This window comes from Perissodus microlepis, chromosome 14 (genome assembly GCF_051167445.1).
Source record: "Perissodus microlepis isolate ML-2025 ecotype Zambia chromosome 14, ASM5116744v1, whole genome shotgun sequence".
NCBI classification, from domain to species: domain Eukaryota; kingdom Metazoa; phylum Chordata; class Actinopteri; order Cichliformes; family Cichlidae; genus Perissodus; species Perissodus microlepis.
In genome coordinates, this window is record NC_140474.1 from 2,204,892 (window position 1) to 2,229,164 (window position 24,273).

At 45.3% G+C, this 24,273-nt stretch overlaps 1 protein-coding gene across 1 annotated transcript in view; it reads right to left on the minus strand.

Annotated features, from left to right (window-relative positions):
• timm50 (translocase of inner mitochondrial membrane 50 homolog (S. cerevisiae)) overlaps nucleotides 1-20,156 on the minus strand; it is a 33,553-nt gene extending 13,397 nt beyond the window's left edge. The window contains exons 1-6 of the mRNA XM_084950416.1: nucleotides 19,902-20,156; nucleotides 18,106-18,262; nucleotides 14,853-14,884; nucleotides 8,795-8,816; nucleotides 2,119-2,177; nucleotides 1,811-1,930 (exon numbers count right to left, since the gene is read on the minus strand). Coding sequence (XP_084806542.1) covers nucleotides 1,811-1,930; nucleotides 2,119-2,177; nucleotides 8,795-8,816; nucleotides 14,853-14,884; nucleotides 18,106-18,262; nucleotides 19,902-20,108 — 597 coding nt within the window. The 5' untranslated portion in view covers nucleotides 20,109-20,156. The remainder of the gene's footprint in view (nucleotides 1-1,810; nucleotides 1,931-2,118; nucleotides 2,178-8,794; nucleotides 8,817-14,852; nucleotides 14,885-18,105; nucleotides 18,263-19,901) is intronic.
• Between the last annotated feature and the right edge of the window lie 4,117 nt (nucleotides 20,157-24,273).

The following is a 24,273-nucleotide window of genomic DNA, read 5'->3' on the forward strand; positions in this document are numbered from 1 at the left end:
CTATTCTGGTATTTTAAAGAGTACTTAGCAGAAATATTAAGCAACCTAACTAATAGGGTTGCAAACTCCCAGCAAAAGAAAATAGGGAACCAGCCTCTTCCTCATGATGCTTAATCGACGTAATCAACTTTAATTTGATGCAGGGTGAAAAAAATTCACAGAAATAAATTCTTTTTCAAGAATAATTAAATAGATTCAACATCTTTCTTCAACAGAACTGCAGACTGCACAGATGGTATCTTCCCAAAGGAAAAAGTACTATAGCTTACTAGGGTTTATTAGACTTAACAGTTACTATATACAGTAATGGACTTCTATACATTTACATCAGATTAAAACTTTGGGTGTAAGATTCGGATAATTATTTATTAAAAGCTCGACATTTTAAATGAGAATAAGAAAGAAAAGTATGTCTTTGTGCCCCCTTTTCCCTGTTCATGCCCTATCGGCCCCCCTGGCTAAACTTTGCTAGATCCGCCCCTGCACAGTTACCAGCCGTCAGCTGCGTAGAAAAAGATCCTGGTGTAGAAAGTAATATTAAATACATTCTAACAACAGCTTATCAAGCTTAAACGTGCTGCTGTTGTTCAGCCGCTGGTTTCCTCTTTCTGGCGCAAAGTGAGACAAAAACAAACAAGAGAGACGGACTCACGACAGAAAAGCCGATCAGCTGATCATTGATCAGTTTCACGATTGAAGTAGCAGCAGGAGAGAGAGAGAGAGAGAGAGAGGCAGTCGCTCCATATATCGGTTGTTAAGCTTAATGCTGGAATGCTTTACAAACATTCAGAGATGAACTTACACACTTGCTTTACTTCTCTCTGGGAAAACTTCCTCGGAGATGAAATGTTTGCTAGCAGGCTACAAACACACACAGCCGCTCTATCACGTGACCACACTGCTCCGACGTGCTGCGGTTATGAGCCGAGTTACGCCGTGTCGCAAGTTTTGTGAGGTGCTTTTTTTGATATTTAATGGATCGGATGACATTTTTTATTTCTCTCCGATATCCGATCCAGTAATTTAGGTCAGTATCGGACCGATACCGATACGTAATATCGGATTGGTCCATCTCTACTCCAATCCTTCCATATTGTGGCCAATCACATGCGAGGATATAGGATAATATCATTATGTGAAAAACAGAGGGTGAGAGACGCGACAGTCAAGTGGAGCGGGCGTCTGTCCTCTCAGTGAGTGAGTGAGACAGTGGACAGCGGTGAGGAGGGCTGTGCGAAAGCAAAAACACATAAATATGCCCGACACCCGTAAACGAAGCAGCATCTGGCTGCAGTTTAAAGACTTTTGTCTCGGTCTTGACTCGGTCTGTTTTAGACTTGTCATGGTCTCGATACCCTCTGGTCTTGGTATTGTCTTGGTTTAGGCGGTCTTGACTACAAGTCTACTTTATACAGATAAGGTGCTGGGATCAGGGGTATCTGTAATTGACCGATTATAATCTGTGGGGCTGGTTGTTAAGGATCAAATACACCACGTTGTTGCTTTGCTCCGAGTTCACACCTCTGCAGGGCTGACAGAGCATGCTTCTTCTGACAGAGCATGCTTCTTCTGACAGAGCATGCTTCTTCTGACAGAGCATGCTTCTTCTGACAGAGCATGCTTCTTCTGCCTGCTGATTCCTCACCTTCATAACGTTCTGAAGGAAGTTGGAAAAACTTGACTAATTTAACTTTAACAGTTTTTAGTTCTGTTCAGTTTCAGTGGGATTGCTGCAGTGTTACCCTCCAGCTTCCCATTGGACCGTTTATAATCTACAAAGGCCGTAAAGCTCTCGGAGAAGCAGACGTACCGACCACTCCGGGTGCAGCAGGACGTCTGTGAGCTCCAGCACCAGCGTGTAAGGAGGCTGGTAGTACGGCTCCTTCAGAGGGTCGGGGAGCAGCTTCGGGCTCGTGGGCTCGATGATCATCTGACATCATCAACGAGAGACAAACAAAGACGAGGTCACAGAGAGCCTCTAAAAGTCCTAAACAGGTAATGCAATAGTTCAACTGGCTGAACTAAAGCTGGGTCTTCACTTTAATCAGATCTTAATTGTTTGATTGTCATGAAAGTTTGTTCTGGATGTTTCCATGCACCGACGCTGACTGGACTCACCTGTCTGTAGTCCTTAAAGTATTTGTAGGTTCTTCGTAACTGTTGGATGACCGGAGGGTCTGAAAGAAAAGGGAAAAGTGCTCAGTTACATAAGTGAACTGACTGTGAGACGGAGGCTGACGGTGCAGTAAATGCTGAGGTGTCTGCCGCAAAGAAACAACAGCTGAGCAGGGAGATGATCAAAGAGGATGCGGGACTCCTCTGTTAGCTGCTTAGAGCCCATTTAAAGCCGACAGATGACTGAAAGTGAGCACAGCTGTAGTTCTAATGGCTTCTGAAAACTACATCTCCCTGAGGGGATGCAAACAGCTGATAAGATCTCAGCGAGTGCGCGTGGAGCTGGACTTCCAGCCAAGCCAAGCCGACGCTGAAGCCGCAGGTCTCCGACAGCTCGGCAAACATCACATATTCAAGTCATCTCCTCAAAAAGCAAACGACCATTTAATACGGAGGGGAAGATCTATTCTGTTGGGTGCGATTTCCTTCTACCAGTTTTGAACAAAGCAGCAGTAATTTTGGGGGAAATGAGACATTTTAAGATCTTTTTATTTAAATCTTTTTCTCATTTTTATTCATCGAGGTTCCCACGGGAACCCTGGTAAATAACAGCAAAACACACAGCATCCATGATCTTCTTCATACATTTCCGTGAGATGATTATTATGTATACACTTGTATTAATTTGGCAATTTTTAAATTCACTTTTAGCTTTAACAAATACTGGAGTAGCAGGAGGAGATCTGATTGGTCAGAATAAGACCCAAAGCTGAGCTGATTGGTTTTTATCAGCGTGGTGATCGGGGGAGACGATGCCGAATCTTTGTGCTAATGACTACTAAATAACAATGACTCCATTTCCCATGGGGTGGTGGGCTCATTACTGCACACCTCTATCCCTCATCTCCCTCTAAACACAAGCACTGAGAGACGCACGCTGTGCTCCCGAGGGACTCAGTCCCCCAGAGTTCATTGCAGGAAGCGAGGGAGCCATCTGCCTGATGTGATGACACGCTGAGGAGGTGGACACACACTGTGTGGAAATATGTACATGTATATATGGTTAATAATTAGAGAGGGGCGGAGCAAAGGAGAGAGTGCATGACTCCAAATTAGAAGGTCAAGCATCCATCCATCAAAACACGGACAGCAAAGATGGAGCCACCTCAGATTCCTTATCGTGTTCCACTCAGCCCTGTGAAGACGAGGTCTTCATTCCCACTGCACCGCTCTGCTTTGTGTCATTAACAAGAACAACAGATCTTTTAAAAGAGGACGGGAAGGCAAACAAAGCAAGCTTAGAGCATCCAGTTTTCAAAATAAAAGACCCTGTGGAGACCTGGATCGCTCTGCTCGAGCTCCAGCAGTGAGTCAGTCCTCATTAAAACTTTACAGCAGAAATAAAGGTGTTTGCAGCCTAATTTCAGCGTTCAGGTCCTGACAGCAGCAGAGAGGCTGACGTTTCCCTACAAGCCAATCACATTTCTATTAGAGCTGACATCACGGCTCATCTTGGCCCGACTTTGACCACCGTCCGAGCTCAAACACTGCAAAAACAAACCTTTACTGTCATTTAAGAACTTTAGTAATCCTGTCCTGTCTGTATTACTGTAGATTACTTTTCACTGTTTGGACCACACAGTCTTCCTCAGCTGGGCCGTCTCTCATATTCTTGCTTCCTTAATTGGCTTCCAGTGAAATCTGGTATTTATTTGAACATTTATAAATAATGTGCAACACCCTACATGGCTCCTGCTTATATCTCAGATCTCCTCTGATCTTATTCCAGCCGTCTGCCTCGCCGACCATCTAATCCACCACGTCCTTTTATATCCACATTTTGAGGTTGGATCACTTTGGAAAAGACTTCCTTCTTCCATCGGAGCTTCATTTTAAACATCAAGCTAGCTCAGTTTGTTCTGGTTAGATCCCCTGTACCGTTGTCTGTGTATGATATGTTGGTAATTCTTTAATGTTTGCTTTTATCCAAATAATAAAATACTGTAACTGTATCCAATCATTACTAATTCACCAACAATATGGCTGCTGAGTGAAATTCTGGGATTTCATTTGGATGTTTTAAAATTGCAGACACACAATCTTAAAAACAGCTGCACCACGTGAAGCTCTCTTCCACAGCATGTCTTCTTCCTGTCTTCCTTCTCTCACCCCAACCGGTCGCAGCAGATGGCCGCCCCTCCCTGAGCCTGGTTCTTTTGGAGGTTTCTTCCTGTTAAAAGGGAGTTTTTCCTTCCCACTGTCGCCAAAGTGCTTGCTCAGAGGGGGTCATATGATTGTTGAGTTTTTCTCTGTATGTATTACTGTACGATCTACTGTACAATATAAAGACCTTGAGGCGACTGTTGTTGTGATTTGGCGCTGTATAAATAAAGTTGAATTAAAGATGTCCAGAAGTAAACAAGGAGATGACCATGCAGGGGAGACTGACCACACTTAAATCTAGTTTCTGTTTTGATGTATACTCATATACGCATGCCATTTACAGACATAAAAAAAAGACAAAATGCCAACAAATATCCAGAAATATCCACAAAATAGAGAAAAAAGTCCAGACAAAATAACCAGAAAACACAAGAAATGACCTCAAAAACAGAAAATGAGACCAAAACACCTGCATTAAGATCCTAAGAAGCCCAGAAATAACAGAACAAAAATCAAAAACATGAAATGGCCCCAAAGAGACAGACAACAAACTCTAAGACACACAATGACCTGAAAGGAAAGATAAAACCTCCAGTGAGCATCTGCAGAAACGCGAGTGTTCAGATTACACACGGGGAAAAGTAGTGTGTGATGTCAGAGAAGGTATGTCCATCTTTTACATACAGGCTGTGGGGTCCTAGCAAACAGATGGTGTGAGTAATGAAATAAAAGAGGAGCAATAATATCCTCGAGGCTGAAGAAGAGGATGTTTACGCGTGCAGGCAGCGTGGCTGCTGAGTAACCTCTCCCCTGGGAGCCCCACCAAACACACCAGGAAAAGTGTGTGTGTGTGTGTGTGAGAGAGAAATCTAGGACGCCAGTGTGTGGGGATATCCTCCACAGAGGGGAGGGGGATTAATCTGGGCTTTTATCATGTTAATGGAGCAGAGGAGAGGTGATGGAGGTGGTGATGGGGGAGGAATCTGTCTTTCTGACAGTTTCTACGACAGAGGAGGAAGGTGGTGTTCGAGGCAACACCAGGATGTTAACCACATTTTACTGGATTACACTGGAATTTGTTTCAGGTGTCAAAATGCAGCCAAAGACACACCAAAGACTTCCTCACCAAATCTAATGAGTACACAACGTGACTGGTTTCGCTTCCTAAACGAGAATATTTTCCCTTTCTTGACTTTTCTTGTATTGTTTATGAGTTGGAAAACATGCAACACATGACCTATTCTACTGTTTCCAGCTCTGAAACAAGCTGTTTTAGCACCACCTTAGATGACCCTGTCTCTATGACCTCACAAAGATCCAAGAGAAGAGAAAACAATCTGAATCTGAGTGTTAAGAGCAGAGAAGCTCAGTAAGTTTTTACTGTTTCTGAAATAAAAAGGTGGGGGAGGAGGAGGTATGATGAAGACGACAAAGAGAGCGGGACAGAGGAGTAAGGGCATGAAGAAAGAGTTAAAGAGGGAGGTGTGTGGAGAGATGGAGTCTCTGGCCTTAAACAAAAGCCACGGTGAGGACGGGCATCTGCTGCACAACGCCACCTCCTCCTCCTCTTCCTCAGATATCAATCGTTTGCTTTCTCTCCGGGTGACAAACGACGGCACGCCGTGGCCTCTTCAATGTGTTGATACGAGGCCCCCGGGCTGACCGCGAGGGGTTATTAATGCTCCGGCAGCAGGACGCAGTACGAACGTGTCAGGTTCAAACACCACGGAGGGCTCGGCGTGGACAGAAAGACGGTTTTTAGGCTTTCAGCGCACACATCCACCAACGTATGAACAGCAGACATCCAGGGGACATTTTTAGGGCTGAAAGGCATTAAAGAGCTGTCAATGTGCCCAATCACAGTGTCACGATATGAAGCAATGTGAATATGAAGTGCATTCTGGGTAAATGTTGAAGGCTCATATCAGAGTGTTGGACAGGTGGCAGGACGTGAGATTTCCCCCTTTTCACCATCTCCAAGTCGTCTGTTGCTCTGAAGGTAAAACTCTGCATTGTGTGCGCGAGGCGTGTCACATGCTGGTTGCTATGGTATCCGACGCTCCTCAGCATCACAGACGCAAATGCCGCCACTTGGCACGCGAACAGATTCTGCAGCCAAACGTGTCCCAGAAGTCCCATTCGCACATCCATCGCCCCACTCACCTTCTGCTGCTCCCTGAGGAGGAGGAGGAGGAGGAGGAGGAAGGTAGAATATGAAAAGGAGTGAGGACTGAGGAGGATGAAAGATGTGGAGGCGCGTCTCCCTGAGGGGTGGTGAACTTTTAGGCCGCTCTCTAAGCTAATCAGGGATCATTTGCCCCTGGTTCCTAAGGTCCCGCAGGTCATGATGTGCATGAATCCACCACTCATCACCATTCTGACTTTTCTTCTTCTCCTCGCTGTGAATACATTAGGAGCCCCTCAGACCGCATGTGAGAACTAATGATGAAGGTCGGCTCTTCTTCAGCATCTTCAGTGTTCGTCGTAACTGATGGTCTGCTGTCAGAGAGCGTGAGCGCCAGCAGCGACTTCTACTCACGAAGCAAACCGGCTGCAAACACCAACGAGCAGTTTTCTCCTTACAGTCAGTATTAATTAAAATAGCAATAAAGTCCTTCTGTGTGCACAGTTTACACGTGACGCAGATCAGTTTTTGTCCGCTTCCATCTGCCGCGGGTTCGTTTCACGCGGCGGCGACGGCGCTGAAACTGAAGCCGACTGAGCTTTGAAGCCTGCAGACTTCTGTTTCACTTTATTCTTGCTTTGGTGTATGGATGTGGATTTAGATGCATCTGTGCGGCTAATGACCGTAGTGCTGTCGTTCACTCTTGTAAAAGGTTTGAATTTTCCTGTTTAAATAAAACAGACAACTTCTAATTTAAAGCTTTAGTTATTTTTTTTCCACTATAGATAAAATATCGAATATAAATCTGACAATGTTTTGTGCTTTAATCGTGCAGATTAACAGCTTTATGTAGAGACGTTAAACTCTTTTCTCATGTCTGACACGCCGAGGACACGGAGGGAAAATGATTATCTCTACAAAACTTTCCTTCTGTACAGAAACTTGAATTAAAACCAAAGTTTTGTGTATAAAAACAGTTTAAGAGTCAAACTGCTGGTTTAAGAAGATAAAACTGTGACGCGGTGAGCTGTCCACACTGTAAATGAGTGTGTGGTGGACAGCTGTGAGCGTCACATCAGCCCGGATCTAATCCACTCATCAATACTCAGTGTCCCTGAGCTTCAGTCCAACCTCGTCCTTCTGTTCATCAATCAATCGATCAATCCACACAGCCTCCCTCTCTCCCGTCTGTCCAGCCTCGGCATCGCGAGCTGACAGGCAGAGAGGGGGCGAAGGCGTCACCCACAGAGGGAGGAGAGACGGAGGTTTGCAGCCAGATGAGGACAAAGTGGACCTCAGGGAGCGATTTAGGCTGGAAAGGGAGGACTGGAGGAGAGGAGGAGGAGAAGAGGAGGCAGATTGGACCCCCGGGAGGAAGAGATATTGACCATCTGATTATTAGGTTTAATAAGCAATCAGAATAGCTTTTTAAGAAAGAGAGCAGATCAATGTGAAGAGCAGAAAGGCCAGAAGAATGAAGATTTACTCTGTTTACATCATGTTCTTCCTCCTGCATGTAGAAATGATGCAGCTCAGGGATTCACTCTCCATTCACTTATGAAGCACAAAATGGGAATTTAATTGACGTGAGCCACACATGGAAGCCGTTTAATCATTTATAGATATTAATCGTAAGATGAACTTTGTCGTCTTTGTTTCTAAAGCTTGGAAAACACGTCAGGAGAGATTATTTCTTTATTACTTCATCTTTAAATTAAGGTACCGCTTCAGTTTTATTGTTATAAACATCTTGTGAACCTGTTTGGGCGCGGCATGTAGTTTTCTGCACGACTCAACAATAAAACCAAATCAATAATGACTGACATGCATGAAGAGGTGTGCAGACGAGCATCTCGGATTGAGCAGAGGACCACACCCCGCCCCCCGGCAGTTATTTAAACCCCGCAGCCCGTTACTGTGACCACGCACGGCCACTTCTAAAAGCTAAAGGTGGTCCAGCCTGCTACTGGTCATCTGTATGTATGCAAACCTACTGCTGCACAGAACTGCACCTCAGCTAACGAACGCAGCTTTCCACACTCACACCTTCAGCATGCCAATGGTCTCCACATGTATTTTTAGCATTACGCCCATTATTCTGTCATCTTGTTAAGAGGCAGCGGGTTAATGGAGGAGGTGAGGTGTAGTCTGTCTCGCTGGATGGAAATGTGTGCATTTGTGCTGACAGGCAGCTCAGGGGTGGGCGGGATGAATGATGGGGCATATGGATGATTGGAACAAACACAGTGAGAACAGTTGGCACCGAGTGATCAATCATTCACACAAACAGAAAGCAGAGAACGCTCCGCAGAGAGCGCCTCAGCTGTGAGCAGTAAACACAGTTTAAGATCAGTTTAAATGTCAGAAAAAACATAAAACGTTTACACTCACCTTTGTCGAACTCGTCTGGAATCTGTGAGGAGGAGCAGAAAGGAGGTGGTTACAAATCTGCTCTCATCAATCACGTCTGCTCATCAGAGCTGTGAGGGCACCGTAAACATGCAGCTCCACATCTGTCTGCTTACTTATACGTGTGCTGATACACTGCAGAAAATAAAAGCTGAAGGGATGAATTATGTTTTATGTTCATGACACAGACTCAGACCTCAGGTGAGACAGGTACTGATCAGCTGATTATTAGCCAACAGGATTCAAATGAGATTTACTTAGAAACAAAACAGCAAAAAGCTCAATAAAGTCTGAATAAAATACAATAAAATGCATTTATTTATCGGGACAAAATAAAACAGAGGTAAAAATAAATAAAAAACTATCAAGTATCACAGGTATAATGTATAATTACTTATGTGGGACATGACTTCTATGATTCATCTACAGCTTCGTGACTTTTTCTGGGTGTAAAAACTACACAAAGATTTGTTTTTAAAACTTTTAAGAAGGACTAAGAAAATCTTTTTAGAGATAAAACAGAAATATAAGATAAGATGATGAAGAGAGATCTGAAGTCGGATCTGTGATGAAGGCCTCCCCCTGGTGGACATGCAGCGACACTGCAGTTACTACACTGGACCACAGGTACGTGTCACTGACTCCATTGGACTTTGCTCACTTTAAGACTTTTAGGAGTTTATTCTGGAAATAAACACTCTGGGATTAGAGACACGAGACTTTACTGCAAAGCAAAAAAGGAATGACAGTGTGGGCTCTTCATGGGAATTTATTACTGATCTGTATGAGACAATAAAATCTCCGACTTGCATCCACCTTTGAAAGATTTTCCAGGGATGGCAAATAAATAACCGTCCTCACCTTCAAGGTTTAATCAGTGAATAAGGAAAAAAATGAAATAACAATTAAACGTCTTATTTTAATTATATTAAGAGCTTTTTCTGTTTTCCTGGGAATAATCCTGATATTCAAACAGATTTCCAGGATTCCTACCAGCTGATGCTAAAAATGCACTTTGCTATTTTAATTCGACTCTTTAATGATTTTAATGTAATTCTGATGGGCAGATGTGTGAGAAAAGGGTGGATGCGCATGAACCTCCTCTGGTGAAGCTCTTTTCTTTTTACAGAGTGGAGAAAATGGCTAATTAGAGGAGTGCAGATGCCTTTGTGCGGGGGTGAAGTGATGTCAGAGGCGAGGAAGAGGCCGTTAAACCCTCATCGACACCTCGGTGCCACTGCAGAGCAGCCTGGGAGAGCGGGACGGGTTCCCACACTCCCCAAACTCGACGTGTCGAGGACAGAAAGTACAAAAACATCCCAGAATCTGAGCTGGCAAACGGAGACCACCGGCTGGACGCGATTCATCATTTAAACGTGTCACGCTGGCAACAGAGAGCCCTCAAACACACAGATAACTCCACACACACACCCAATAAAAGCAAATCATTTCACTGTTCTAGTTTGTTTAACAGGCCAACCTGGCTGTGCAGGAACCTGCACGACTAGAACAGGAAGTAGTTTTCGGTGGTGGAGCTCACGTGTACGAAACATCAGAACTGTTTTTCTTTGTAAAAACGTTTCATTCTTAGAAAACTGAGATCGCTCGAGGACCGTTTATCCCAGCGGTGCCTCGTTTGTTCACACACGCCAGCTCAAACTTTATGCCCACGAATCAAACGCGTTTCATCAAGTCTGGGCTCGTGGATTTGTGTTTGTATTTGTTGTCATTTATGGCCATAACCACGCTGACCTCACACATGCACTGACCGTGTCACCCCTCCACACACAGACTACACCAGCTACGAAGTTACGTCCACCTGCAGAGCTTCACTCACTGCAGAGCAGTGAGAAACACCAATAACCCATAAACGTCGTCCTAATGATGAGAACCTCTCATAACATTTATATCTGATATAACTGACGACCTCATGATTACTTGAGTATGTAAAGACTTTACATTTTGTAGTTATGAGAAAGTCATTATGAAGTCAAAGGTTATCATTTCGCCTGCATGACTTACAGCGAGCCAAACCCTGCAACAGGCCAACAGCTTGTTCTTTAAATGTCTTCAGGAACACCGGGAGCTGGAAGAAGCCTCGGTGCTCACCACTTCTCCCAAAGCTGTCGGAGAGCTCCGGCAGGCGGCTGTTTGCTGCTCTTAATTCATTTGTGCTTCATTGGATTTTTACCCCGACGGCCGCCGAGCCGACCGTAACGTGTAAATCTGTTCAAAGTGAGTCCTCTGAAGGGTTTCTCCTCCTGACAGCCGGGTCATGTGACCTCACGAGGGGGGCAGGCTAGCAGGAAGGCGTGAGAAGTGTGCCTCGGCTTTGAAGCGGTCCGGCCCGCCTGCTGGCTCGACAGGATACAGCCGGAGGCTTTAATGTGAGAGAGCGGCCCTTACGGCGCAGCACGGAAAAGAGGCCGGCCTGCGGTTCCCGTGTCCTCGCGGCGCTTCAGAAGAAACCAAACGGCGCTGATTTTAGAACATTTACAGTTCCATCATACTGACCACAGTGTTAAATAACAGCAGAGGGTTCCCACAGGTCCGCTCAAGTGTGAGACCTTGCATGCAGACAAACCACAAGGACGTCCACAAAAACCCTAAAAACAAACCTGTGCGTGTCAGCGTGTCAGCGTGAGCCGCGGTCAGCAGCTGGACAGCAGCAGGTTTCCCCACGCTGCTTAAACAGCCAACGCTCTGGTTTAAGAGTATTTTAGATGCACTTTCACAGATTTACTCTCACAAATATTTTCACACATTAACGGGGCCTCCATGTTACTCCTGCCATGTGCACTAACGCCCACGAGCACCACCAGGGCGCTTTGTGCTGGGTTTCATGGTAAAGTTGGGCGATATCTAAAATTTTTCCAGCAGATATTCATCAGTCCAATAAATGATGATAGGCGATATATTCGTGCAGGTGACTTTTTGATGGGCGGAGCAATGTAATCATGCACGGACTGATTTGGGCGTTTAGAACACAGAAGAAGTCCAAGCATGGACGAATTAGTTGCCAAAAAAACCCCAAAGTCGCCCATCAGGGATTTTCTTTGGCTTTAAACCAGATGAAAGAGGCAAACCTGAGGGTGTAACCAAAGGGCTGTGCCGCTGGTGCACGCGTACAGCACCAGCAAACACGACTAACCTGCATGAGCATCTACGTGTCCACTATCCGGCTGAGTATGCTCGGCTATCACCAGCAGAATAGCAAAGTGCTCTTGCTAAAACGGTTGAATATTAACCCTGTCATGCATCAAGTATGACAACCTCAATCAGGACTTTTTTCTTAAGTATTTTTTTATTCATCTTTAGGCATGAAAAAAAGATTTTTGAACTTCTAAGAGGTTAGAGAAATTTACATTTAATTTAAATAAGAATCTTTTTGTGCACCAACACTGGCTGAACAGTGGGTGGCAGGGCTGGCTGTCCACTGTAGTGACCACCATGAACGGGTTAAATGGACAGCTCAGGTGGACACAGTGCACGCTAGCTGTATCTAAATATCTGTCAAAGGAAATGATGTCGCATCATACTGTGGAAAAGGATCACTCGTTGAATTGCTGAAAACTTTTGGCGAACAACATGTGCTTCCAGGACGGAAATATTTAATAACATAAACAGCCCTGTTACCCGTTTCACCACCGACCGCTTCTCTCAGCTTCAACCAGCATTATTAGCAACGACCGGTGAAAGGCTCAGCCGGTCGGCAATAAATTCCAACCTGAACGTCCATCCCAAAGTTTTAATATTGAATCGTTTCCTTTTGACAGTCCAGTCGGTTTCAGCAGATGAAGATACTGATGACGCCCCTCAGCCTCCTCACAGACACTGCTGTGGTATCACTCAAAAGTCCTCGGTGACTTTCTTCTCGAGTTACAGCATTCACAAGATTTTCAGAACACTTGACCTTTGACCTCGACATCACTGAGATTCAAACCTGTCTGAGATTTTCAGTAGATATCCCCTCCACCACCTGCAGTATTAATTTCACACCCCTACGTCACCTACCAAACTTGTGTGTCCATGCTGCCCGCCCACCGCGCGGGGTGACGACAACACCTCACAGCAGCAGGTAAAAACGTCTAAACAGTGAAGTGATCGTTTCATTTCATTACGTTTGTAGAAATGTGACATCGAGACGAATCACACCTGTGGTTTCAAACAGCAGAGAGATCAAACTTTAAACTGTGGAAAATAATTAAAACTTTATGACTAAAGAGCAGCTGAAACACACACACACACACACACACACACTTTCTGGGAAGTGTTTTCTGCATAAACACCTCTCCGAGCGCCGGCACACGCCACCGTTAAATGCCCTGAAGACGACAGTTTGAGGATGAGGAGTTGGTAAGTGTTAGCGCAGACACACTGCAGAAGACGGGCGTCACGGCGACATGAGAAGTGTGCCGTCTGATTGGAGCTCCTGACAGGAAGTCAGGTGAGATAGGTGTGCCCTTTGAAGAGAGAAATCCTCTCGCGCCGGGACAAAGAGAGCTCATCCTTCCCACATCCACACCTCATCTCATCACAGCCGGCCTCAAACTGAAACTATCCTACCTGACCAGACGGTCGATTCACATCCTGTCAGTTAAAGCTTGCACGGTCAGGCAGATCAGATTTTGAATTACTAAATGTACGATTTCTAATACAGTAAAATACATAATCAGGGTAAAAAAATGAAACACACCAGTTTCCTCCCTTCCAGTTTGGATCGTAGCTGATCCTGAGGTGGATGATTCACACGGAGATAAAGCACGACGCTGCCGTTTCCGGTGTGTGACTGATGCCCAATCAGGTGTGCTTCAGGTGTCCATCACTCTCTGCACGTCTGTTACCGAGCTGTCTCAGACGTCCCGAGATAGACGACCGGCCCGACCCACTAATCAAACCCAGCTTTGCACCAGAACAACCCCCCCCCGTCCGCCTGTTTGCTTTTCATTTAAATTCAGCTCGAGGACATCTGTCTGTAAAAGGACACTTTAGAAAGCTGTAAGTGTGCAGTAATGAAGTGCAGAGCAAGTTTATGAGTCAACTGAAGACAACAAACGACTGTGAAGTTACTGCAGGCTTCAGTCTGAGGTCCTTTTCTCCGACGCTGATGTCCGCGGCCGGCTCTTCTGTTCCCGAGCTTCAAATACACACCGAGCAAACGACACGCTCGCCTCTTTGTCACCAACAAAAGGATCCTAATGAGACTGAAGTGTGCCCTTTGAAGTGGCCATTAACACCTCCAACAAAGATCCTGTCCCTAAAGACCAGGATCACAGGAAACCGCAAAGCTCAAGCCAACCCCCCCACCCCTCTAATCTGACAGCTTGATCCAAGTCTTCAGCTGTTATTACTTTCAAGATCACCATCAGCTCAGGTCTGTCACACACAGACACTGCTGATGTCTCCAGATGCTAACAAACATGTGTTTCCATCAGTAAACACTGCCCTGTATCAGTTCACCACAGAAACACATCTGACTTGCCTTTCAGCTGGTTAGCAGCAACTGAGCTGAGCAAAGTAAGAGCGAGGAGACCATCTTATTACCTGAACAAAGCAAAGCTTCTGCACTGGAAAGGCTGGTTATCTGAACACAAACATGTATAATCTGAAGGCGACGGATGGAGCTGCGCATGTTTAAAATGCTGATGCTGCTCTCGCAGCCTGCTGAACATCTGGATCACCGTCTGGCTGGAAGTGCAGGTCGTTGTCCTGCTGAATCCCGTTACAGTATGAAAGCGGACAAAAGGTGAGATAAGTGTGCTGCTTCCTCTCCCACAGCGACACCTCTCACCCCTCCATCACGCAGCGAGCTGTTAAGTGTGCTCCTCATGCGCCAGATACCTGATTTGAATCTGAACAGGTGACTTCACAATCAAACACCGTCGCCTTAAAGCATGAGCACGACCACACGTGTGTGTGTGTGTGTGTGTGTGTGTGTGTGTGTGTGAGTGAGTGAGTGAGTGAGTGAGTGAGTGAGAGAGAGAGAGAGAGAGAGAGAGAGAGAGAGGGGGGGGGGGGGGGGGGAGACAGTAAAACTTACCGTGTTTCCTTGTTCATCCACTGAATTTGTGCCTAAAAAAGAAGAAAAATAAATCAGTTTATTGCCTCCATCCATTCTCTTCCACTTATCCTGGACAGGTCACCAGTCTGTCACAGGGCTAACACACAGACAACCATTCACACCTATGGGCACTTTAGAGCAGGGGTCCCCAATCCCAGTCCACAAGGGCCGGTGTCCCTGCAGGTTTAGATGTGTCCTTGATCCATCACAGCTGATTTAAATGGCTAAACGACCTCCTCAACATGTCCTGAAGTTCTCCAGAGGCCTGGTAATGAACTAATCATGTGATTCAGGTGTGCTGACCCAGGGTGAGATCTAAAACCTGCAGGGACACCGGCCCTTGTGGACTGGGATTGGGGACCCCTGCTTTAGAGTTACCAGTTAACCCGTCCCCACTAACTGCATGTGCTTGGACTGTGGGAGGAAGCCGGAGTACCCGGAGAGAACCCACAGTGTATCACCTGTTCAGGTTATTTACTAGATTTGAGGCAGGTGACACGCACACTTCACAATAATGCTTGAACCTTCCAGCAGAAATATTAGCAAACACAAAGAAATCATTAACGAGTGTTTGTTTTACATGCAGATTTTAAACTGTATTCACTATGAAAACAACCAAACCATCCAATAATCAACAAGCACCAACAGCAACATCTCATCTCCTCCCGGGATGTTCGCTTGTTAGAAATGGTTAAACCACTACACCGTGGAGCCGCTGTTACACACATTTAAAAGCTTCACTTATTACATTTCCAGGTAGGTGCCCTGCAGGTTAAAGGTCAGGTTACAGATCTATTTATACTCATCAGAAGCGAGCAGCTGTGGTTTGGGCTCTCTGATTTCTGTAAGCCTGACAAGATGAAACTCAGCGGTGTCGGTGTTTCCTGTTTCAGCTGCGTCTTCTCCTTTGCCTGCACCGACACCGAGGTCGTTTCTGAGTCAAGACTGCAGTGAGGCCAGGGCCCTCAGGTGCTAGCACACTGTCAGAGGCTGTGGTGGCTTCACGTGCTGCTGGTAATATCACACAGCGCCACCTCAGCCCTGACACAGGAAGAGAACAAGTCAGAACCAGAAGTTTTCAAACTGTCTCCCGCCGTGTCTCTGCCGATCTCTGAGCTTCTGTACCGACACGTCGTTACAGTCGTGGCTTCAGCACAGTGCTAACCTGCACACTGCACCAGGTTACCACAACCAGAAAAATAACTTGCACGAGCAGCTGGAGTGACCGAGGTGCAGGTGTGGAAGTGCTGCAATGGGCTGTGATGACATCACACGCATCACTAACTATGATGCTGATTATTATTAGTAACTCAGCAGCTCTTACACGAGTCTGATCACTGTAATAACCTCCTTTCAAAGAACCAATCACAGTCTTTACATATTTATGTTCATTTAAACCTTCGGTGCAGTCGCTCTGAGCCGAAAGCTACAAAGCAAAGCACAAAGAAACACACAGAGAAACAGCAGGTTATAATCCTGAACATCTCCAGGTATGAGCCACAGAAAAGATGTGATTAAAAACAAAATTATCCACCATAAAATCCCTTCTGGCATTCTCACAGTGCAGCACAAATTTCACAAACAAAGGAGAAAGTCAAAGTGAAAAAGGTGGAAAATCTCCAGGAGGAACGAACTTCAAAAGGATCCAAAATACGATCGAAAAGCGTGGAATTAAAGACATAAAATCCAATTCCTGTGAAGACCGAGGTCACAGAGACGCGTGCCACTGTCTTCAAAACACGCAGAGAAAAAGCAAATCAAAGAAAAATAAGAAAACCTCCAATAACTTCATGAACGACTTGGTTCTGAAGAGGACGACTCCCCAAAGAAATCCTTCCTCCTGTCCTCACCCGAGTCCGACTCCACCAATCAAAGATTACATTTCCATCCTCTCCTCCTCAGACTCTTTAAACGGATCACTCTAGGTCCATTTTTCTACTCGACAAACCTGTCAACAACGCCCTTCACCATCCTCAGTCTGACTCTCCTCTGAAGGACAGGCTGCTAGCTCCACCCATCTGTCCCTGCAATCAGGGAGCCAAGTGTGAAAACACCAATCACACCCACCTTTCCATCAGAGGAAGAGGAAGTTCAGAGGCCCAGCGCAGCCAGAAATACAGATTATACCTGTTCTTTTGTTATTTTGAAGATGGCTCAAAGAATAAAGACCTTCTGCTGCATCTCCTGTTTGAAACGCCTTAAACTGACGTGTTTAAACCCAGCAGCAGAACCAAACATCTGATCCATGTTTCATCCGTGACCAACAACCACGTGCTGGGTTCATGTTTTCAAACAGGGGTATGTATAAAAGCGCCCGGCCGAAAAGCCCACGGTGATCTTTCCAGGAGTTTAATATTACTGACCCCCAGGTAGCTGTGGCACATTTATTCCAACAAAACCGTCATTAAAATCTAAAGAGAAAAATACAGAGCTGCCCTGCATACATAAACCCTTACAGCACACTCGCATGAAGGAAACAATAAAAACCCTCTCTTCCTTTAAAAATGCCACACCACACTAGACTCTGTCAACTATTCGTTTAAAAACGCTCCTCAAACCTTTTCAAGAATTTCTGTTTGTCCTCAAACAAATCTCTTCTTTTCTTTACAGGGAAGGTTTGACATGATCAATCTGATCCAGTGGGAAACATCTGGATTACAGGCTTATTCTTGACTTTATTCCAGGGGTGGGGAACTCCAGGCCTCGAGGGCCGATGTCCTGCAGGTTTTAAATGTGTCCTTGATCCATCACAGCTGATTTAAATGGCTAAATGACCTCCTCAACATGTCGTAACGTTCTCCAGAGACCGGGTAATGAACTAATCATGTGACCTAGAGGGTCAACACACTTGAATCACATGATTAGGCGTCCTGCAGATCTAAAACCTGCAGGACGCCGGCCCTCGAGGCCTGGAGTTGGACACCCCTGATCTAACACATTTAAACTCTGCAGCTCTTGAATGTTTGTCAAGTTTCTGGGTAGAAACCAGGTAGAAACAGCTTTGTGTCTACTGAAATTTATTTTCAGCTCCTTTGTCACATCACCCCTACAGAAAGAGGTTGAACCGGATTTGAACATAGAGACCTGCTGCTGAGCAAGCTGATTGGCTGACAGTGACCGTGTTTCCACCTGTGAAGCAAACCGGCTGAAACTGACGAAGTGAGGACGCCGTTTCAGGAGAGGCAGCAAAGTCTCTCCCTCTGAGTGCACAGGACGAAGCTTAAAGACTCACCGAATATATAAACGATGGCAACCGCGCCGCCGACTCCCATGAATCCCGCCAACCGTAGCACCATCTTCTTAGCGTAGGTCGTGTTCTCCTTCTGCTTCCTGTCCTCTGCCTTCTCGCCCTCCCTCTCGCCCTCCCCTCCCTCTGGAGGAGGCTGACCCTGAAACAAAAACAAGCGTTTCTGTTTGACTCTGAACTAGCATTAATGAAATGTGCAGCACTGATGCGCTCACCTTCAGTCTGAACTGAGAGGAAAGCGTTAGAGACGTCAGCTTCATTCAGTTTAACACAAGGAAAAGTTTTTGCATCTCTTTTAAACAAACAAGCAAAAAAAAAAAACTTTATTCCCAAAAACAGAATTTACAGAAACAATAAAAACTGACAGGAGGTGGTTTGGTGTGGATGCTGGCACAGTCGACAGCGTGGAGGAGAGCCGTGCAGGGCAGTAGAGGAGTGCTGCATGAGTGCTACATAACAGCCTCCATCGTGCTCCTCGTGCATGTTTCGGAGCAGACTGTCAGAATCAGACTGCATGCAGCAGGGCCCGTATTCACAGCACAGTGCAGCAGAGGACAACAACCAACAGTCCAGCTCTGGTGGATGAGAGCAGGTTCACACTGAGCACAGGAGACAGGTGAGAGTCTGGAGACGAACGTTATGATACCTTCAGGCTCATCCAGCATGACTGGTTTAGCTGGATAAAGTCCTCAAACCCAGTCTCAGACCTGATGCTGCCAAACAGAACTGCAGACTGCAGCACGCACAGATGCACTGGTCCATGTCTGGGAGGAGATCACCCCCAAAACACCGTCCATCATCTCATCAGGAGCATGCCAAACTAACTGAAAAGGCATGGATGTGTGAATGTGTGCAAATGTTATACAGCATTTAAAACAACACAGACTGACAGAAACCAACATGGTCTAATGGAAGGCTGTTGATTTCCTTCATGTCCAATTAAATTCATGGATTTTAACAGATTTCAGCACTTTCTGTATCTGCTGCTGGGAAGAAGTGGAGTGGCAATTAATTAGTCTTTAACTAAAACCCTTATTACAGTTCGTCTGTAGATGTCACACTTTTATGTTTGGAGTCTGTGGGAAACACACGGTTAGGAGTCACGTGGTGGGTGGCTTCCTCCATGACCAGACACCACACTGAGCTGCACGGGGAGGAGGGTGGGGGTCTGCTCTGACCTTCAGAGCGAAACAAACCTCGGCTGTTAACGCGATTTATCCCGCAGATAAAATCAAGCTGTGGCACTGACAAACACACACACAGCTGCGGGTGAAGGGCAGGTAACCACAGCAGTGCCAGCTGCACTCACTGTCACACAGTTAGGGTTAACCCTACTGTTTACTGTTCAGAGGAACACACACTGTGAGGACACTCACGTGAGCCGGGCTCAGGTAATCTGTGTTGCTACAGCCAGACTAGATAAACGCATGCTAACATTAGCATGCTGGCTAGCTAGTTAATGCCAGGTTCATTCATTCAGCAGACAGCTGAGCCCGCGTGGGGTGGTGCTGTCATAACGTCACATTTCTGAAGATCACGTGTGTCGCGACAACCACCACAAAACATACAGTTCAGTCCGTCTGGGCCCGCGTGGGTCAGGAAAATAACTTTATGTAAGCTAGCTGTCAGTCTGAGCTAAGGTTGGAAATGTTCGTTCATGAGTTGATTTACATCACCAGGGCAGCTCGTAAGGGCGGGGTTTCACGGTCGGACCTACTACTTAATACAGTTACCCCCGTCGACGCCACTGAGTGCTGTTAAGGTTGTAAAATGAAGCGCACCTGAGTCGGCTGCTGGAGTCTCTCCTGGAGGATCGCCTGAGCTAACCCGCTCGTCGCACTGCCCGCTGCGGCCGGCGGCTTGTCCGTGGACAGTGTCCGGATGACGTCCACCATGGCTGGGGCGGAGGCACCCGCCGCCGCGCTCCTGAGCCGGAGGAGGCCCCGGCTCGCCCGCAGACACATGGGGAGCACACACACAGCCGACATGTTGGAAAGTAGCACTACAGCTAACGCAAATGACGCGAGTAAGAAGGACAAAAGCACCCGATTGGCCGAAGCCCTGTGAGGGGCAGGCAGACGCCCCAATCAGAGGAGTGGAAAGCCACGTGGGGCGCTAGGTGGGAGGGCCTTTTAGGGTTGGCACCAATCAGAAGAAAGAGTGAGTCTGACCTTCGATTGCGACATTAACCCTCATATTCTCCTCAAATATTACTAACACGTTTTACCACCAAGAGATATTTGCCTCAAGAAAATGGTTTGCATATGGCTGATGAGCAAGTGTTTGTGTCAGGCACTTTGTTTATTTATTGAATACATAAATGGCCCCTTGATAATGAAACTCTAGCGCCACCATCAGGTCAAACTTTTAATTTTAGATTTAATTTTAGATTTATTTTCTAATTATGTTTCTAATCAGGTGCTTCACCAGGGGATTTACCTCTGTATTTTTTTGGCAAATCTCTCTTTGACAAACGTCACTCCCTGGACAAAACCTGACCTGTAAATAGAGGTTTTAACCCACTTGTATAGCATAAGGTTTTATGATGGTCCCAGACCATTTTCCTCTCTCTCCGGTGTCTTTTCCCGCTGCCCCGCTTCACCTTTACAAACGGCACTTTACGAGTGACAGGGCAGAGGTCAGGAGACCCAGACTCCCCCTTGCACGGTATCGGTCAGTGTTGGCAGAGATGAACGGGAGAAATGTTGAAATTCATCTCGAAGGACTGAAATGTTAGGAAAAATTCTCGTGAGACACACAGAGTAACGAGCTCCAACGCATTTATTTTACTTGCAAGGAAGCAAAAACAGTAAACATCAAGAAAATATATCAAAGCTTTCAGAGCACAAATCAAAAATAATGCTTACATCAGTTAACCATTACTATACACGATCTTAGTGCAAAGAGATGCCATGATGGCACATGCACATGAAAAACAAAGTATGTCTGAATTCAGGGTGCTGAGGTTGGGGTCATCCTGTAATCTCTTACAAAGTAAGTAAGTTAGTAAAGGGTCAGTTCTACAGGCAGAAACACGGGTGTGCCGTGGGCCCAGTTTCACCCACCGTGGCCAATTTGTACATGGAAGAAGTGGAAAAGAGGGCTTTGCTATGAAGTCATTGGTTCAGGGATGTGGATGACACCTGGGTGAAAATCACATCTCAGGACGTTCCACAGTTCATTGATCGCACAATGTATGAGATGATGCATAAGCGTCCACTGTGTTGACTGCAACTATTACTGCAAAACACATGCATATGAATAGCTGTCCAGGGTTAAGATAACTAAGTTAGGAGAACTTAGTCATCATGAGTACACTGTACCATCTAATTAGTTTCTAGAACTTAAAAAAATATGCAAACTGGTTGCCTCAAAAAAAAAACGAAGTAAAATTCACTTAAGATGACTAAGTTAGTTCAACTTATTCAATTTGAGTACTTAAAATAACTTGATTATTTTCAGTAGTACTAACCCAAGTACTGAACAAGAGGCCCATCGGTTTGGTACTAAATGACTGAACTCTACTGGTAAAGACAGGTTAACCTATTATAATTTACTTTCCATTTCCAATGCATTTCCTTTCAGAATTGAAAATGTTATCAATTCTGCTCATGTTCAGTTGAAGTGCTTAAAAAATGAATAAAATCAAGACTGAACACTCTCAGTCGGTTTTACAGATAATAAACATATTTTAACAGGTGAACAATTTTACGACCATATTTAGTTTTTAGTTGTTTCGCTTTTGTACGTGGAGCCAAACATGGTCAACATGCAAAGGGCTGGTTTCCTCATTCCTGGTAAAGTTTTCTCAGGGACCGTTTGGAGTCGGAAAGTGAAAAGTCAGTTCTTATAAACCGCTCTTAGATCGACTGACTGCATCTAGAGATCAGATGCTCTATTTTCATTGTCCACTTTTCTTGTTTGCACCATTTGTTCTTTATTTTTCTCTCACTTTCTGTTTTTTAGTTTTCTTTTTCTAAACTTTTCTTTCTACTGTCTTTTCAGCTGCTGGCACTGTAGAGTCCCAGTGTTTACTGCCCAGATGCGTATCACATCTGGTAGGTGTGTTTCTTCAGGCTGAACCCCTACCATAAAGCTCTACCAGTTAAAATAAAATTTGTTTGTTTGTGTTGTAGATCCGGACCGTGGTCCGCCTGTTAGCGCTCTCTGATCTATGGTATCAAAAATAAGGTGTCGTCAATACAGGGAGTGCAGAATTATTAGGCAAGTTGTATTTTTGAGGAATAATTTTATTATTGAACAACAACCATGTTCTCAATGAACCCAAAAAACTCATTAATATCAAAGCTGAATGTTTTTGGAAGTAGTTTTTAGTTTGTTTTTAGTTTTAGCTATTTTAGGGGGATATCTGTGTGTGCAGGTGACTATTACTGTGCATAATTATTAGGCAACTTAACAAAAAACAAATATATACCCATTTCAATTATTTATTTTTACCAGTGAAACCAATATAACATCTCCACATTCACAAATATACATTTCTGACATTCAAAAACAAAACAAAAACAAATCAGCGACCAATATAGCCACCTTTCTTTGCAAGGACACTCAAAAGCCTGCCATCCATGGATTCTGTCCGTGTTTTGATCTGTTCACCATCAACATTGCGTGCAGCAGCAACCACAGCCTCCCAGACACTGTTCAGAGAGGTGTACTGTTTTCCCTCCTTGTAAATCTCACATTTGATGATGGACCACAGGTTCTCAATGGGGTTCAGATCAGGTGAACAAGGAGGCCATGTCATTAGTTTTTCTTCTTTTATACCCTTTCTTGCCAGCCACGCTGTGGAGTACTTGGACGCGTGTGATGGAGCATTGTCCTGCATGAAAATCATGTTTTTCTTGAAGGATGCAGACTTCTTCCTGTACCACTGCTTGAAGAAGGTGTCTTCCAGAAACTGGCAGTAGGACTGGGAGTTGAGCTTGACTCCATCCTCAACCCAAAAAGGCCCCACAAGCTCATCTTTGATGATACCAGCCCAAACCAGTACTCCACCTCCACCTTGCTGGCGTCTGAGTCGGACTGGAGCTCTCTGCCCTTTACCAATCCAGCCACGGGCCCATCCATCTGGCCCATCAAGACTCACTCTCATTTCATCAGTCCATAAAACCTTAGAAAAACCAGTCTTGAGATATTTCTTGGCCCAGTCTTGACGTTTCAGCTTGTGTGTCTTGTTCAGTGGTGGTCGTCTTTCAGCCTTTCTTACCTTGGCCATGTCTCTGAGTATTGCACACCTTGTGCTTTTGGGCACTCCAGTGATGTTGCAGCTCTGAAATATGGCCAAACTGGTGGCAAGTGGCATCTTGGCAGCTGCACGCTTGACTTTTCTCAGTTCGTGGGCAGTTATTTTGCGCCTTGGTTTTTCCACACGCTTCTTGCGACCCTGTTGACTATTTTGAATGAAACGCTTGATTGTTCGATGATCACGCTTCAGAAGCTTTGCAATTTTGAGACTGCTGCATCCCTCTGCAAGATATCTCACTATTTTTGACTTTTCTGAGCCCGTCAAGTCCTTCTTTTGACCCATTTTGCCAAAGGAAAGGACGTTGCCTAATAATTATGCACACCTGATATAGGGTGTTGATGTCATTAGACCACACCCCTTCTCATTACAGAGATGCACATCACCTAATATGCTTAATTGGTAGTAGGCTTTCGAGCCTATACAGCTTGGAGTACGACAACATGCATGAAGAGGATGATGTGGACAAAATACTCATTTGCCTAATAATTCTGCACTCCCTGTAAGTCTTATCAGGAAGTCATTCTCAAGAAAAAAACAGCTCAAAATTTGTGATTTTCTAACTTGTCCACATTATCAGCCATGAGCAAAACAAGCCCCTAACACCCCTCTCCATGTTAAACCTTAAAGCTAGGCTGGAACTGAATTGCAAGAAATTGTAGGAAAACAAATAGTATTGCAAGAAGAAACTACTTACTTCAAAAAGTCAATGAAGGAAGGGCAACAATTATGGTGATACTGACAGTAATGGGCAGTAAACTGAAGTACTGTCCTGCTGCACCAGGGTGGAGTCAGTCATGCTCCAGAAGAGACTGAGCGCAAAGTCCGAGCAGATTCATCAGCACGTCTAAATTTCAGGTGGAAAGTAAAGCCACGTTCTTTTCAAACAT